The sequence below is a fragment of the Platalea leucorodia genome (genome assembly GCF_965183815.1).
Source record: "Platalea leucorodia genome assembly, chromosome: 4".
Taxonomy (NCBI): Eukaryota; Metazoa; Chordata; class Aves; order Pelecaniformes; family Threskiornithidae; genus Platalea; species Platalea leucorodia.
This window is the reverse complement of record NC_138826.1, coordinates 9359697-9377561: the sequence shown is the minus strand read 5'-3', so window position 1 is coordinate 9377561 and position 17865 is coordinate 9359697. Positions and strand designations below refer to the sequence as shown.

Sequence of the window (17865 nt, the reverse complement as noted above, 5' to 3'; positions counted from 1 at the left end):
TAATTTCTTGTATTTGTTCATTCGTAATTTATTAACAGTGGAAGGTGAAAGAGTTGTATTAACGGAAGTATTTGTTCATCATCTTGAGAACCTGAGCACGTAGAAGTTTACGTTAGTGGATAATATCATGAAATGGAGCACAGATTAAAATTGCTTTTTCTGTACATTATTTGAATATATGAATCATTTTATAGATTAGGTTCATGTTTACCACAAATGTGGAATTTTGATTTAGTGCATTCTTGTTGTGCCTAATTTTCCCTTTCTCTTTCCTTTTGCTAGATTGGTTTTGTTAGAATTGAAGAGACATCTTCTCAATGCCTATAGTTTTCAAATTAAACCACAAAATTCTGAGGCCAGACTTACTATTTCCATATGAAAGATGTCCCGAAGTTAGACTTTCAAGATTGTCTCATTTTTGTGGTGGAACAGATCTTGACCTATTGTTCTGTAGGACTGTATTATTGCTGCATGTGATAGTCAAGGTCAACATGAAATGAAGTACCTAGAGCAGTGGAAAAAAAAATCTCTTCCTGCAGACGATGATTTTTGAAGGTTGGAAAAATCCATGTGTTCAAAAGTTGTTCCTGTTTCAACAGAACTATCCCATCCATTATTATTTAGTGTAAAGTGTATTTCCTACACCATGCATGTAACCAGATCAAAAATTAAGAAATACCATACATTGAAAAGCTGGTTGCAATGCATCCTTGTATGCAATGCTTTCTGGCATACTCTGCTGGATGTTTGGCTTTTGAATCCTCAATTGCTATAAAAGATTTGTCAGCAGTCACAATGCCTTCTCTTCCAATTAGATTATGTGACGTAAAGAACTTAAGTGCTTTCTTAGGGTTTTATGTGTGGTGGGTTTTATTTGTTTGTTTGTTTTGTTGTTTTTTTTCTAAAAGCTGTCTATTTTTCAAAGGCCTGAACATGGTAGAGAAAAAGGATAGACACATCAGTAATGCTTGTTGGAGCAATCACCACAGCTCACTTATCACCCATCAGCGTTTTCTTCATGTACCTTTCTATCTTTTAAGACTGTGAGCTGGAACATATATTTAACACATTTTGCTTTGGTATCTTTTAATTCTCTGTTTGTGTTTTTATGACTGTGAATTTCAGAATGCATCTACATTTATTCTCTATATTGGTCTTGGTATTACTTTGATCTAATAAAATACAAACGCAGTGCACTATAAGATTGTACATGAAAATTAATTTTTTAATATTTTAGTTCATCCAGATAAAAATCCAGGCACAAATATTGATAGAAAAAAGCACCTCTGATTACACTATTCCTAAAGTTAAAATGGCAAGAGGAGTTTTGTAGATAGAAGTTTGTATCATTTATTAAGGCAGCTGGACACCTGGAAAAGTTAGACAAACTTTCAGACACACAAGTCCTTCTTCGTGTCTGAGTCAGAAGCATCAGACTTCAAAGCTAAATCCAAGTTGAAAGCAATTGCTTGGAGTTTAATTATAGAGCATTTTTCATAAAACAGTCACTGCAGTTCTTACCTCTAGGTCCTGATCCTCACAACTCCTTCACAAGATGAACCTTAAGACTAGGATACAAAAAGCTTTGGCTTTAGTAGAAGTATCAGTTTTATGGCACGTTATAGTTTCCTTGCATATTGTTATCTCTATGTTTCACAAGTTTGGAACTATCCATCTCTCTTTTTCGTTACAACTTCCCTACCTTATCAACTGTTCTTCCTCCCACTCATATCCCTTCTACTCCATACAAGAAAGATATTATATGATCTAATATACTAAAATGAGCAATCTTCCCAACTTCTATTTTGGTTTGAAGTCTTCTGTTTTGGGCATCAAAAGGAGTTTGCATGCTCAAGAACTTGACTCATTTTTATCTTGTGGAAAAAAATATTGATGCATACAACTCTTTCTTGTTATCATGGATACTCATAGCTGGAGTTTCACCACCACTAGAATGTTCCAAACTACCCCACAAAAATTCATCTTTTGTCACATTGCTCAAGGTAGAGATCCTCTAATCATAGGTCAGCTTTCATTCTTGATGGAGCTTGTCTCAATTACTTTTTTGTTTTAAAATGCATAAAAAGCTCAAGTAACTTCTAGGTTTTTCTGTGAACCAGGTGTTGAGATTAGACTTTGCCCTACTGGAGTGCGAAGCTAGGAATTTCTGCGTCCTGTAATGTTTTTGCTTCAGCAAATTCATTATAGCTTGATAATCTAATAATCATCTGCTAGTAGTTTTTTAGCAGCAAATAACAAAATTTTAGGTCAGCTACGAGTCAAATGGCATTGGTTGCATTCAAGGGATATTCCAATACTGTAACCAATTTCTAAGGAAAATAACATTGAATAGTGTTAGGAAATTAGACTAAAGATTTTGTTGCATATCTTGAAGCCCTTAGAATATGGTTCTTTTTTGTTTGGGGTGCCATTTTGTATGTCTTTATTGTGAAAATGATAAATGCTGATTCACCTTAAAATTTCTAATTAATTTATTTTTCTTTTCTGTCAATAGCAGAGTATTTAAGAAAAATAAACATCCATTTTGTAGTTTTTTGCAAAACCTGTCATTATTCATGTTGCAAAGCAACAATTTGTCTGTAACAGTATTGGATCATAAACCCACTGAAAGCTTTTAATGCTAGCCAAACAGGGAGAAGAACTTCAACCATTGTAGATGATGAGAAGTTTTCTAGTGGTTTCTGTGAAGGTGAGAAAACTGTTCGATAACATTTATGACAGACAGCTGTCTATAAGCTTGCCTTTGAAGAGAAGCGTAGATCACGGACAGTTAGTGGAATGTATCTGCATCTATAGCCATATCTGTAGCTGCCACATTGATGTCAGTCCTAACTTCTTTTTTAGAAATCTAATGCTGGTGAATGAAAGAATTAGCATCTGCGCCTGAAATTGTATTTCAAGTAACGTTTTATAGTACTATAAGTAATCCTACTTCCATTTTTCAGTGTTAAGCTGTGTAAAGCAGAGGTGTTATTGTTCCTGTTTCTTCAAGGGAAATAGTTTTATGCTGGAAATTCTGTCTTCACTCATAGAGGCTATCCTTTGCCATAGAAAATTATTTTCCACGTGGCACTTGGTGATTCTATTCCATAGAAAATGGCGGAGATGGTATTTATCTTGATCTTCATTTGTGAGAGAAGATAGAGATAATATTTGTGTGATCCATAGGCTTATTAGACATTTTGGTGAAACTGAGGGCTAATTAGGCATGGTACAAATTAACAAAAGAGGTATTAATCTCCAGTATCTTTAAGTCCAAGATCAAAACCTGGGGTTGAATGAATTTTCCTTGTCTTGTCCCTTGTCTATGTAGGCACAAGAAAAAAACAAGATCATTCATATCTAGATGAAAATCCCATGGAAATAAATCTTTTTAATTGTATTATGGTTCTTTGTGTCGGGCTTAGATTCATGACATTTGCTTGTTCCTTCATGATCTACTTATCATTAAAATATGTAATGTTTGATTAAAATCTGAAATTACTTCTGGGATGGAACTTTATATTTTACTGTGGTTTTCCTCTAAAGCATAAGCACTTTCAAGAATATCCCATACAACCAAACAAGTAAGTTTTACAGAGAGGAGTTCTTCCATAGGTTTACAAGCATGAACTCCAGCAAAACAGCATCACAATTGTTTTAAGTAGATGATTTGTTTAATAGAAGGTAAAAAATGTGAAATAATTCCTTTTGTGTCTGTTTTTGTGCAAAAGCAATCTATCCCATCTTGATCTTAGGGATATGCAAGTCATATTTAATAATTAATAGGCATATAAGGTCATTAAATTGTCCTAAATCTGCCTACTTCATATTTGCTTTGTGTTGAAAAAGAGAAACAAAGGCACTACAGTTTCTTAGAAAAATTTGATATAAAACTTTCCTGATATGATTGTGATCAGATTGTGGTTTTTGATTGCAGGACTTTCCCTTGACTGTAGTTGTTTCTAGACTAACAGATACTGTTAATGAATGCTGACACCTTGAATGAAAATAATTGAAGTAATGCAAAATATAAATGCTCCTTCAAAAAATAGCTTTTTAACAGGTCACAAAAGGTGAACTCTTTTGAAACTGGCATGTTTTTTTCTCTTTGTGTTAGTTCATCTCCTGAAGTATGGTACTTGTAAAAAACATTCTGGAAAAGCCAGCAGTTACTTTGAATACTAAATATTATTTGAAAGGAATCCAGCCTGCATTTAAAATAAAAATTGAATATAGAAAGCTTCTGTTTTTCGTACAAGGTATTCTTAAACAATTGTTTGTTCTTGGAATGCAATTTATTTTGGGCCAAAGAACTCTGCAGATCTTTTCTCAGATTTTGTTTTTTCTATGTAAAATAAAGGTGACATTGGCATTAACAGATACTTTGACAATTTTGTCCATTCTGTAATTTCTCTTCAACTTCTTCATATTTTTACTCCCTAATCTCTCCTCATTTTGGTACAGTATTCATCATGACAGTTTCTGAGAATTTAAAATTTCTGCTTATATTGGACAAATGTGAAAACTATTGTAGCTGACACTTGAGTAGTGAGTCAGAGAGTTCTTTCTCTCTCCTGCTTCATTCCCACATGGTCTTCAGCTTTTTGTCTTTCCACAGGCTTCCAGTCCAGAACATAGGTTTTGCCCTGATCCAAACACAGCTATCCACTTAAGCTAGGCACATTTAGATTTCCTTTCTAGAGAGGAGATAGATGATAGCACTCAAGGAGTTTTATACACTAAATTATATTCTGATTCATTTATCAAGTATCTTTGCTGATAACTTGGGCAGAGAAATTTGAAATATCTGCTTTCTGTACTGAATTCCGGAGCTCCTAGAATTGTTTGCATTGCTTGCAATTGTGCAATATTAGTGAAGAGAAAGGAGAAATGACATTTTAGAGATGGGGTTTTTTTGCATGGTGGTACCCCCTATGTTTATTCCTGGAATGATGCAGTTTACATCCTGTTCCTTCCTTAGACTTTTAAGTAATCTGACCTATGGTTAGCTGTGTTTAGCTGGCACAAAGCACAGTAACACCATTGTAATATTAAAGTTGACATTATAGCTTTGCCCTAAAATAAAAAAAAAAAGAAAAAAAATTCTTGAGTATCATGAGTTATCATTTCACAAGTCAGCTGGGAAAAGCAATCAGAGTAATTTGGTGTAATTACTAGTCAAGATCAGATATTAAATGCACAAAGATCTCTAAAAACTACAGTTATTTGAATGGGCTGGGAATATAGTTAGATAAACACTTCGTGCAATTCAAAGTAGAAGATTCTGTATATCTTCAGTTTGATAATTATACACTATGAACAACTGAACAAGACAGGGACTTAAGAATATTTGTAGATATAACTTAAATATTAAGTACTGTTCTTAACATTAGCAAAAAGTAATTATAATAATAATTATAGGCTCTATTGCATGCAAGTATGAATGTGCGTCTGTGTGTATATGCTGTCTTAGAGATAATTATTAAATCTTTGTGAAAAATTACAGTAAGTAGTTGAACTAATGCGTGTTCTGGTGAGGCTGTAAAAATGTAGCCTAAAAGAATATTTGTTACTTTGTCTTTAAAGTAATTTGCTTTGAAATGGTTTGTTTTATTATGCACCAGATTTATCTGTTTTTTAAATTAACATATGCATTAATTTGAATATTATGCAATTAAGATATTTTAAATATATTAATTTTAAGCACGAGATTTTTTTTGTCATTTCTAAAACCTTGTTTCAGTGTTGTTATTAAAATGGAAAATGGTGATAGTTAAAACAGTCAACTATAAAGAAGACAATTTATATCCATATTATTTCTTAATATTTTGCATGTTGTTTTCATTGTTTATATCAAGTGAGCTTTACATGGATATTTCTATTAACTTTACTTCAATAGAAAGACTATATTCCATTGTTTGTATTTTGACACGGGCAAAGTCGTGGGAGTTAGTTGCTCATCTCACTTTATGGTAAATGCAGGTGTGTGCACACTAGACTGAAATTACACTTAAAACTAATCATCCGTGGAGCCATAAAGCCCAAGCCTAAAAAGAGCTGTTGACTCTGAAAATGTTGTAATTTACTTCTATTTTATTTGCAGATTGCCTTCTCACAGCACAATACTATCATGGATCTGGTGCAGTTCTTTGTCACCTTCTTCAGGTAAATTGCTTTTTCTGTTTTCTGACTGAAATCATGCTGATTCTTTTCCATCAAACCAATATCTTGACTAGCCTCTTAATCTTAGGAAATGCCTGCAAGGAAGCCTTTAAACTGTGTTCTCTAATTTGCACCAGCGGATGATCCAGGCCATTGCCCTGTAACTACAGGCAGCTGCTGGCATCTTTCATATATTTCATATTCAGTGGCACAGTTTTCACACTTACTTCATAAAGATTAGCTAGCTAGGTACTGTATATTGCAGTGATTAAGAGAAGCTATCTATACTGACTTAAACTAGTAATTTATGTGTGTGAATTTTTTGTAAACTCTTTGAAAGAATTATTTAAAATCATGGTTCTGTTCAATAGCTTGTTATTTTTAACAAAGCACTGCAAATCACTACTAATGCTTTCCTGTGTTAGAGATTAATTGTGAAAGGCAGTAGGTGATGCATGAGATTTGGTTGTGGCAGCAATGCAGAAATTGGCTTCAACTGCAAACGGACAGCTATTCTAGGATCTGAACAAAACTCCACAGAAAAACTTCTTGAAAGTTCAGCTGTCTTATAAAATGTCACAAACTTGAATATGCAAGGATTAGTTACAGTGCTTTGAAATCTTGCTGTGAAGGTATTCCCCAATAACCATGAAGTGTATGCAAAATGTGAACAGTGGCAGACAAGTATGTTCATCAGACTTTCTGTATTTCTAGAACTGCCATGCATTTATTTCACAGGTTCACAGTACAGCTTTTCTGTTTGCTTTAATTACTGTGCTCTGAGGAACTGTACCTGAAGAATCAGACTCTTAAATGCTGTGAATGTACCAACTTCTGTTAATTGCTGTCACCAAAAAGGGGGCAGAAATGAGTAGACCCTGAAGTCTTCTGTACCCAATGCACTGGCAAATGGAGAGTGGTTTAGTAGCTGATGCAAAGCATCCCATTTCTCCTCATTCACCACAAACAGAGCAATAAAATGCTGGTTGCCTAAAGGTCAGTCTAGTGGTGTTTTGGGGTTTTGGAGTTTGGTTGTTGGGTTTTTTTGTTTGCTTGTTTGTTTTCTGGGAAGCCAGCAAGATCTAAAAAATGATGATACTCATGCAAACCTTAAGACAACAAACTCCCATAAAAGAAAGAAAAGCCTGTCCAAATATGATAGAGCAGAGATACCCTGTGACAAATAGCAGAGGTAGACTCAAAGCAATTTGTTTCTGCTCTGTGTCCTAATGCAGGCTTAGAAAAGGTGAACTATAGGCTCTTTGATGGTGAAGCCATCTCTATAGATATATCGCATTAGCTCTCGTGGTGTGATGGTCTATCTGATATGGCTTGGTCTGGGTAAATGCAAATTCACTGTGATCCTGGTGAAAGAAGAGATCTCTCTGCCTGAACAGGAAGCTAATTGGAAGCCAAGGCCAATGTAATCCCCCTTACAGAGAGAAAGGTTGTAGGATAGCTGGCAGCTATGCTACCGCTGCCTTTAACTCAGGCCCAGTCTAAGTGTATAACCAAGGCTTTCAGTTGGCACCCAGTTCGATAGGGGCTTGCAGCTATCTGCAGCATAATGTTAATAATCAACCTTAGGAACCTAGCTGCAGAAATATGTAAAGGAATTGGGAAATGCTGTGAGTAGCGCATTGCAGTAATCCAAGCAAGGTTCAAAACTTAATGACAGGGCACCCTCCAAAGGCACATACAAATCAGGCTAAGGTTTGACGGTTATGATGAGAAATAGAGTGTTTATCAAAATATATTTTAAAATCTTGATGTAAGGTTGTATGGTACTCTTCTACAACTGAATTGGTATTAAGGTGTCTGTAGACATAGGTAGGATGTCTAGGAGCTGGAGCTCTTGTATTTCTAAGAAAAAAATAGAAACAGGAAGAATAGCACACAGGTGATTCACACTTTGCAAAGCAGAATCTGAGAGGAAAAGGGAAGGGAGAGGAGAGGAAAAGCTTGAGTTGGTTCTGAATGAAACGACTGCATGAAAAAAGTTATTTAATTGCATTGTGTTCCCAAGTTGATTAACTCTGCTAGGAAGATTAGCCCAGGCCTATTGCTTGGCTAACTAGCTCTTTCCAAGACACGAACCAGTACCTTCTGTGTGTTTTTATTCAGTGTTAGGCCCAGAGGCATGGAGTTTTCAAAGATGTTAGAAGTCCACTTATTTTCTTATCACAGAACCAAAGCAATTATGCATACTGTCACAGCGACACTCCCGACTCATAACTGCTGCAAGCGTAGAGTCCTCACTGACATCAGAGCTAGCAAATGGTCAGTCCACGTAAATGATCCAAAGAAGAAACTGTTGGGTTGTTTGTCACTGGACTTGTAATTGTAATGTGTTGTAAAAAAATGTAGGAAAAATACTTAGTGTATCTTTTACAGAAAACCAGACTGAGAAATTTACAATGAGAAGTTTCCAGTCTGGACACCATTAAAACTTTCAGTAGCTATTAAATGGGATGTTGTTTCTGGAGGATCACTAGTCTAAACAAGCTGCAGAATATTTCAAATAGGAAAATATAGCAATAACTAATTTATTTTTTTTCACACCAGTGGGCAGAGTTAGTCATAACCAAAGACAGCATCAATACGTCCTCTCCAAAGTGGTTGATAGTGTTCAAGCCTTCATCTGAAAATTTGGTATAGAATCATAGAATCGTTAAGGTTGGAAAAGACCCTTAAGATCATCGAGTCCAACCATTAACCTATCACTGCCAAGTCCACCACTAAACCATGTCCTCGAGCACAACGTCTACCCTTCTTTTAAATACCTGATCAACAGTTTGTAGCCTAAGAAAATTATTTCAATAAGGGTTGGTTGGTTTGTTCATTTCTTGTTTTGGTTTTGTTTTGTTTTTTAATGGATGGGAATGCAGTATATTAAAACAGCGGCAAATTATGTTGGTAACAGTAATAACCCAGATCATATTTGCTAGGATTATTGACAGAGAAAAGACTTCTGTTTAAAGACAATTTGAATGTGCTTGATAACAAAACGTGTTTCAACCTGCTTTGATAAATGTGCATTTGCATTTCTTCCATCTAGTATTGTATTTTTCGTATTTCTGAGCACGTGGCATAACCCTCTTCACCCTGGCTGCCCAGCCAAACCAACAAATACGTTTATTTGACAATAACAGTTTTTTTAGCAACCATTCAAAAGTATAGTTTAAAGCTATTCCTTTATAGGGTGTGCATCCCTTTATAGGGTGTGCATCCAGGGTAAAAGATGAAATGCACATTTTACTGCTTGGATCAGAAACATCAAAATAACAAGCATTTTTAGAATTTTCCCAATGTATCAAGATTAACTATTTTAAAAATATCATTCTGTAAGTACTTTATTTAAAACTATACATAATAAAGCGCAGAAGCTATGATTAGATCTGCAATTAATGATTGATCTACCAAGATACTGTTATTGTATGTCCTAGAACAGAAAACTTATAGAAATAGAAGTTATTTTGAAAAAATAAGCAGAATATTACAGAAACTGTAGTGCTCCAGACCATGATATTCATAGTGGAAAAAAACCCTATTTAATTTCATTCTTTTTATACTGGAAGTTTTCATTGTATCTACTGGTTCAGTGACCTTTTCTCTAAGAGAAGAAATGCAATCAGATATGTAAGAGTAGTAACAGATTCCTAGCAGTCTTATAGAAACTGTGGCATCTGTGTTGCTTTAGTCAATTCCTTGAAGACTTTTAGCCGTCAAACAAATTGAGAAGTGTGTGACTTTTTTTTTCCCACCTGCTTTGAAGCAGTACAGATCTCATTAGCAAATTTCACAGGCAGCTACTGTGAATGATCTTTCTTCTTATACTGCAGAAATGCAGTCCCCACAGTTAAAGAAAGGCTTTTCCTGTATTACCCTGACCGGTAAAACACTCAATAAGTTAAAGCATGGCTTTTTTTCCTAAACTATAAGTGATAAAGAAGTTTTCAGTGTTTTCAGGTCTTACATGAATATATTGTTTTAGCTGAGTAGGTGGCCAGGATATTTTAGGCTTTTCATAATGGTATATGAAGTATTTTTAGTTTCTGAAAACATTATTTACTTTTTCTTTAGATCATATTTTATAATGCATAAAAATTGACAGTGTTCACTATTTGTTAGTTTTTATTATATATGATTTGAGTAAATCCAGAATTGAGAGCCAAGAAACTCTTCATTTCTAAACCTGCTTTTAAATAAAATTATAGTTAAGAATTTATAACAGTAGTCATGCATTTCTCGGAAAATTATTTGTTTCAAGAACCTGAAGCAGGAGTGGCTGCATTTCAGCAGGTTGTATCAGAGCTCCTGAGAGCTCCAGTACCTGAATCTGCCATTCTGGGTGTAGATTTGCAATGAGTGAATTCCTTCTCTTTACCAGCATCCTTTGGTGTGTCTGAGTGGCTTCGTGTTTTGTTGTTGTTAAAATAAAGGATGATAAATTAACTCTAGATTTTGGCATGCTTAGCTTTATGAGATCGAATATTGATCTCTGTAAGAAAGACAAAATGCAGCGTGTCAGGATCAGATCATGTCTACCATGGCTGGGTTCTCAGAAAATGAAGAAGTCTTATAAATCTAAATTAGAATATTTTCTGGTAACATGAAAATCAAGTTATCTTGGCAAAATGGATTTTACATTTGGGGCTAGAGTAAAATTGATTTTTACTTAGTGATGCATTAAACAGTTTTCATCTCACTTAGAAGCAAATAGTTGTTTGACTTCCACTGGGACAAGCATGTCTGTACTGCAGTGGGCAATCTGAGTTGGGGTTTATTTTGTTTAAAATGTTCGTTTGGAATTGTGGAATGTAGCTTTGTGTCTTCCACTCTCTGAATCACCCGGAAACTTTGTCATCACTGTAGAGTTATTTGATATATTCATATTTCCTGAGAAGGCGGCCACTTGTTAGTGACCTGCAGGCAAAGGAGATTCCCCAGTACCACTGGATTGGTTGCTCTTCAAAACAACAGATGAGTAACTTAATCCCTTGGTGAACAGAACTGTTTTCCATTATTTTGTTCTTGTTTCTCTTCTTTCTGTGTTTGTCCTTTGAGTCATTTGGAAGTGCATGTGAGTGCACCAGTACTTGCCATATTTTGATTTCAACGTACAAAATAATTGCTCAGCTTGATATGTGAAAGTGACCTATGTACTTGCTTCATATAAAGCAGATATGGGCTTTTCCTTCCTTCAAGTAGGTACATTTAAAATTTTGCATTTCTCACTCCCTGTATGTATCAAATACAGTAAGTGAGAGCTGTTCACTGTGCTGGTGAAGTGCTTAATCCCAATTTCTCCTCAGTTCATAATAACTAGAAATAAGTTCTGGAGTTGGTTAAGTGCAGAGGGGAGCTGTAGGGTGAAGTTTTGGGTGACAGTAACACGATTTGAAAGATTTCTTTTCTTTTGTTTTTTTTCCTAGTCTTTTTTAGAGGAAAAAAAAAAAGAAAATCTTAAATTGAATTCTTCATTGTGTATGGTGCTGTAGCCTAGCACTCCAAAAAACATTTTGTCACCACTTCTGCTTTTATAAAATCTCACTGAAATCAAAGCTGCCACTTATGTAGTAGTGTTCACCCCAGAGGTCTCAGAAGGTGGCACCTGAAAAATATTTCCCAAGACTCCTGAAAAAAGTATGTCTTTTTTTGAAGACTCAGTACTTTGCAGGCTCCCTTACTCTGAGACAGTTCTGTAATGTTCTTCTTTCAGGGATGCATCTTTTTACAGCTACATTGTATTTTGTTTCCTAAGAAGCATCATAGATAATTCATATTGTGTTTGTGTTTTGATTCCCTACATTTTATATTGTATTTTCTTAAATCCGATTAGTCAATTGTTTTCTTAGACTAAAACAATACTGGTGCTTACAGCTGTTTGTCTTCTAGAGTGCTTAATCCTGGTCACTTCTTTATGAAACTGCAGTCCGCCGTACTTTAAACAAAAGAACTAGAACAGGTTTTCATCTGTGATAAATGGACTTGAAATTTTGCTTTTGTCATTTTAATTCAAAAGAGAAGCAATTCTGTCTTCTTATGACAGGGTAGATGTACCAGTTGCAAAGTTAACTTCAGAAGTTTGTTTCCAGATGTAAGTATATGGTGAAGTGGGGTGAAAGCTGATGAAGGTAAATAGTAACAAAAAATAAAGGAAGTAAAAAATAGTAGGGTTTTCCTTTAGGCAATAATGTCATTGTCCATTATGGCAAGTGACAAGCAGCTTTCTCAAGCACTCTGCCAGTCTGTCTTTGTAGACGTAGTCGGTATGGCATGCTGTGAAGTGAGTGACATCGAAGAAATGAGGAATCTGTTTATGGCAGTAGAGAAATATTCAGAGTCCTAGTGTTCAGTTGTAATAAATCACAGGAAGAGAGAAAAGAAAGTGCTAGACTGTGTGTTATGCTGTGGATTTCATAGATACTAAAATATTAAATCCAATTATTACTTTTGAGAAGAGACATCTGAACTCAAAGGAATTCATCTAATGAGTTTTTTAATGGAATATTAAAAAAAATATTGTAGTAAAATTTTCTGGTACCAAATAAAGCATTCTGTGTGGAAGATTTTGGGGTTTTTAATTTATTTATTGGGGTTCAAGGGCGGGGGGGCTACATTTTGTCAATAAGAAGCAAAATTATGGCAAGTCTGCTGTGGACTCCACAAGCCACACGAAAAATTACACATTAAAAAATAGTTACATCATCTATTTATATTTTTAAATCTGAATTTAATCTGCATATGTGGCCCAGTTATGTTTTAGATCATAATTGTTTTTCTATGGTTTCAATTTTTTGTGATATTTTAGGAAAACCCTCTACAGTTTCAAAATTATATTTCTTTCCTTATATGTCTTGAGTCTTTTCAGTCAAAATTATAAATATCAGGTTGAAGGGTATCAGGAGTTTTGTATTCTTTGTATGTAGTGCAATTACAGAACAATAATGATGCTTCTTTGGCTTCGAAATCTACAAGTCCTTACTCTGTCTTCAGGAAATTGTCATGTTAACAGGGCATTCAGTAAGGAGATTTATGACTTTTTGCACCTACCTCTTCAAATACGTTCACCTCTTTGGAAAAAGTATTAGAAATGTTAAATAATAAAGGGAAAAATCCTTTAGCATTTTATTAAATTTCTTGATTATATTTGAGTCTAATATGCTAAACAATGCTGACATGGCTTGGTGGCTGTCTATGTGTATTTTATATTTCTGTGATTTATTATCAAAGGTTAACATCTGCACTAGAGAAACAGTGCAGGGAAAAAAAAAGAATGAGGGGAAAGCATAAAAAATAATCTTGAAATAATGTGAATCTTTTGTTTTGGAAGGCTGCTGAAATGTGGCATTGGTTGGGAGTCCTTCTTCCCCAAATTCACTAATTGACAATAATTAGAATAAATGAGTCTTTTTCCCCCTTAAATTAAAATCTTAAATGGTTATTTTAAAGCAGCAAAATCATTGCAAAAAAGCTGAACTGACAGCACATCTATTTTTAAATAGAAACAATATATTCAATTTCTAATTATTCTTGAAAGTTACTGCAGAAAATATTAAATTCTGTATTTCATAATTTGTCTGCAAATTTAATGGACACAGATCCTCCCTCCCCCCCTTTTTTTGTCTGGATTTTTTATATACAACATCACTTGTTGAGAGAAATATAGAGTATTTCACCCATGAAAGGCAAAACCATAAAATTATATGAAATATGAAAGTCTTTTCCATGAGTAAAAGAAACATAATCACACTTTATGGGTGTGATGTTCTATTTATTCTATGGAGATTAATTTCAGTTTATGTTAGATTAAGCCCCTTTGATTGTAAATCTTCTTTATTTGCTGCTTCAGAGAGGTGAAAGGAAGAACTGCTGAGAGTTAAAGTTCACATCTAGACCTTTATTGAGTAATATATTTCAGAGTCCTTTTAAATGGTTCACTTTTGTTTGATATTGTATTGGCAGAATGAAATGTGAATGTTGGTCTTCCAAATAGCATCCTGATATACACTATATCCATTTTCCCTTTTTAGTTGTATATAAAGGCTGTTCGCATAATTGATCATTCATTCATACGTTACTATAGTAGCTTCTGGTATGGCTCATGGCATATTTAATATGAAAAGAGAGCTTTATGTATACATAACATGAATTATTGATGTGTGTAGGAAAATATAAAATATGTATGTGTACATTTATATATTATATAGTTACTTTTTAATAATTATTTTATTTTTTAAAGTTATTTAAAAATCCCCTACATTCTCTATAACATTTTGGCACATGTACCTAATGAAAAAAATCAATAGTTTTTTTTCACAATCATTTTCCCGCAAATAACAAGTTCCCCATTTAAACACATTTCATTCTTCCTTACCTTCAAGAATTATTTTGATGTTTCATTGCACAGCAAAGACCAATAAACCCAGGCTTTGTAGAGGCAGTTGTCAGAGATGATTTTAAACTATTAGAGGAATTTATTCCTCAGGAGATGAAGGATTAGGTTGGTTTTCTACATTCAATATATATTAATAAATGATTTTATACTGATGTGGTAGCTGTTCTTACTAATAAACTAATATGTTTTATATTGATATGTCATTGATGCTGCTTACTTTAAAATATAATTTATATAAAATGCAGTAGATATCACTGATACTTTAGTCTCCCTGTTTTCAGTTATGCATTCAGAGCTTAAATTGTGAAGCTTTATTAATACCATTATTGAAGTTTTAGTTTATTATTTTACTTAATTTTGCTTTTCTTCCTCAACAAAATTATTCTGGTTACATTTTTAATAGTAATTTTAAATGTGCACCTCTAGAGACTTCTTACAGCATGCTTTTGTCAGTATACTGTTTTTGAAGGCCCCTTTCCCTTTAATGTATTTCTCTTAGCTTCAATAGAGCAGTCATAGAATCATAGAATGCTTTGGGATGGAAGGGACCTTTAAAGGTCATCTGGTCCAACCCCCCTGCAATCGGTAGGGACATCTACAACTACATCAGGTTGCTCAGAGCTCCATCCAGCCTGGCCTTGAATGTTGCCAAGGATGGGGGAACAGTCCAAATGTTCTGTGCCACAACATCCAGTGGTCCCGTGGAAGGCAGTCAGTAAGTTCCATGGCACAGGGGTATCACTTTAATTTGCCCATGAGCTTTGTTTTGTCTCCTCTGCAATGCTACAGATCTCCACTGCCAAAACCAGTCTCACAACAGAAAGACTGCTACCATCAAAAACATTTACCACAGCCAATGGGCCACCTAAAGGCAACAAGCATCTTTTACTACAATAAATCTTCAATACTTCCAAAACAAGTTACACTTTACTTGTAAAAGAGCTGGAGCATCTCAGCCTGTGTATCTGATCCTTCGTTTTATAATTTGTTGTATACATAGAAGTGCATTGTGCTACTAAGTGTCAGTGTTTGGGTGAATCAGACTGTGAATACCTACCATGAATACTGTGCTGCCCCATTCAGTATAGGTGTTCTGGGCAGAAGTACTTGAGTGGAGGCAGCTCATACACTTTTCTTCGATTTCTGTTGTTATTTATATTGCTATTTATCTAAGCAGTAAAGCAATCACATTCTATAACTCCATTCTTCTCCCATAATACCTACATAATTTTATTTTATGTTTATATGTGTAAAATATATATTCACATATATTTCACACAGGTATAGTTAAATTTTTTTTGAGTGGAGTCGCAGTGTACATACTTAAATGGTCAACGTGGCTGTGGTGCAAACTTCTCAGGTATTTTAGAAAATAGCATCATTGGGATAATTCAGACTTACTTTGTGGAAATAATAGTGAGCTTGGATCACACATGTCCTTCTTTACTTTTTGGTTATTGTTTGGCTGGGCAGCTAGAGATAGACTCATGGTTAGTTAATGAGGATTCCTCAAAAAAAGAAAAAAAGGTATGAACTATGCAACAGAATGCAGCTGGAGCCGATTGACAGTGTCATCTCATGATCGCAGTCAGGTTAGAATTGTTCAGGAAGCACCTAAAAGCTAGTGCTACCTTTGTGGAGTTGGAATAAATTGTTTGATTTGGGACTTCAGAAGAGTGAGCATGTAGCCATATAGGGTGTGATTTCTTAAAGGGGTTTTACTTTGAAGACTTTTTAAGATATAGCTGTAAGACAGGTCATATGCTAAAAGAAATGATGCTTGGATCAGATACTGCTAGACGATATGAAATTCCACACACAAAATTCCAGGCATTTTGATTCAAAATTGTTATGTCAGGTTCCGAGATTGAAGCACTATCTGCCATTTAAAAACAAAACAAAACAAAACAAAACAAAACAAAACAAAACACTTAAGAATTTTTGCTCATGTCTGACTGTGCCTCTTGTAGTGGCCAGTGTAGTAATGCTGTTACGTGATATTCTTAAAGTGAGGCTATGATGTCGGAGATTTTATTAGGGCTCTTTTCTTTAAAATAAGTTACAATATCCCTGTGTTTTCCAGGTATTTTTCTTCATAAGGCCAGGGATTAAGATCTTTTTCTGATTAATTCCTTTACAATGTTCCTGCTATAGTCAATAATAGTCCTCCAAGATAGAAATAAATTTTCACCTTCATATCCATCTACTCTGTGGGAGATGAAATTCTGTAGAAAGATGTGTTACACTGCTCTGCCAAACTTCTCTTTGCTTCATAAAAACATCTAATGTCTCTGATTCTAACGTGCAGAAAACCAGGAATTTATTATGTGGGAGTACGGTTCCCCCCTAGCCCATCGTCTCTGAAAATATTTCATTTATAAAGCTTGGGATCATCAATGATCGATGTCTCATCTGCCAGGGAAAGAGAATATGTTGACATACTTTCTGAACTGAATTTTTACTCAACAGCCCAATTACTCTGTCCGTGGCTCCATCTCAGCCTTCCTTCTTCCTTTTATTTTATTCTAAGTGAGTTAAGTACCAGTTACATCTGTTTCCAAGCAGAAGTATTCAGTTTTTGTGTGATTCTAAGACACAGATGTTAGGAATTGTAGTATTTTTCTACACCAGGAGCAGGAAATTCTTCAGATGTGGTCTCCTGTTCTCCTCAGTTAAAAGGACTGCTTTGATACTAGGTAGAAATCTTCACACAAGTTTGGTGTTTCCTTGAGGTATAACTTGAGTCTGCACTGATGATGCTTGATAGGTGTAAGGCTGGCATTGAAGAACACTATGTTGAAATGCAGGAATCTGAAATCATTGAAACCTATTCTTTTGGGTTTCCTTTTTTTTTTTTTTTTTTTTTTTTTTAATACATCTTAAATAAATAGAAAAGCTTATACCATTTAACAGTTGAGTTTATTCTAAATTCTGATCCCTGTTGTGTACACTGTCAGCCTTTTCTCACCTTAGAATAACTGCCTGTTAGTGTTTTCTATACCTGCAGAGCTGTTTATGACAATTAGTGTGCTGTGTGAACTGCAGAAAAGGGTATACAGATTTTCTATTGCCATCTTTAAGAAGTTTTGCATATATTAAATAAAAACACTTTCAGTTGACTCTCCATATATGAATGTATTTTTTTAATCCATGAGCTAAGGTATTTCCATTATGCCCTTGTAATGTTTGTAAATCTTCATTTAAAACCTTGGTCAGTAATTTTATGAACTGCATCTCTGTGCAGATGCTGTTCCTGTTAATCAACCATGACACAGTAAAACAAATGTAATGTGGATATC

At 34.6% G+C, this 17865-nt stretch overlaps 1 protein-coding gene across 1 annotated transcript in view; it reads left to right on the top strand.

Moving 5' to 3' along the window:
- Positions 1-17865, top strand: part of ATRNL1 (attractin like 1) — a gene marked incomplete at both ends in the record, with an annotated part of 524731 nt that overhangs the window by 267049 nt on the left and 239817 nt on the right. The window contains one exon of the mRNA XM_082310449.1: positions 6107-6168. Coding sequence (XP_082166575.1) covers positions 6107-6168 — 62 coding nt within the window. The remainder of the gene's footprint in view (positions 1-6106; positions 6169-17865) is intronic.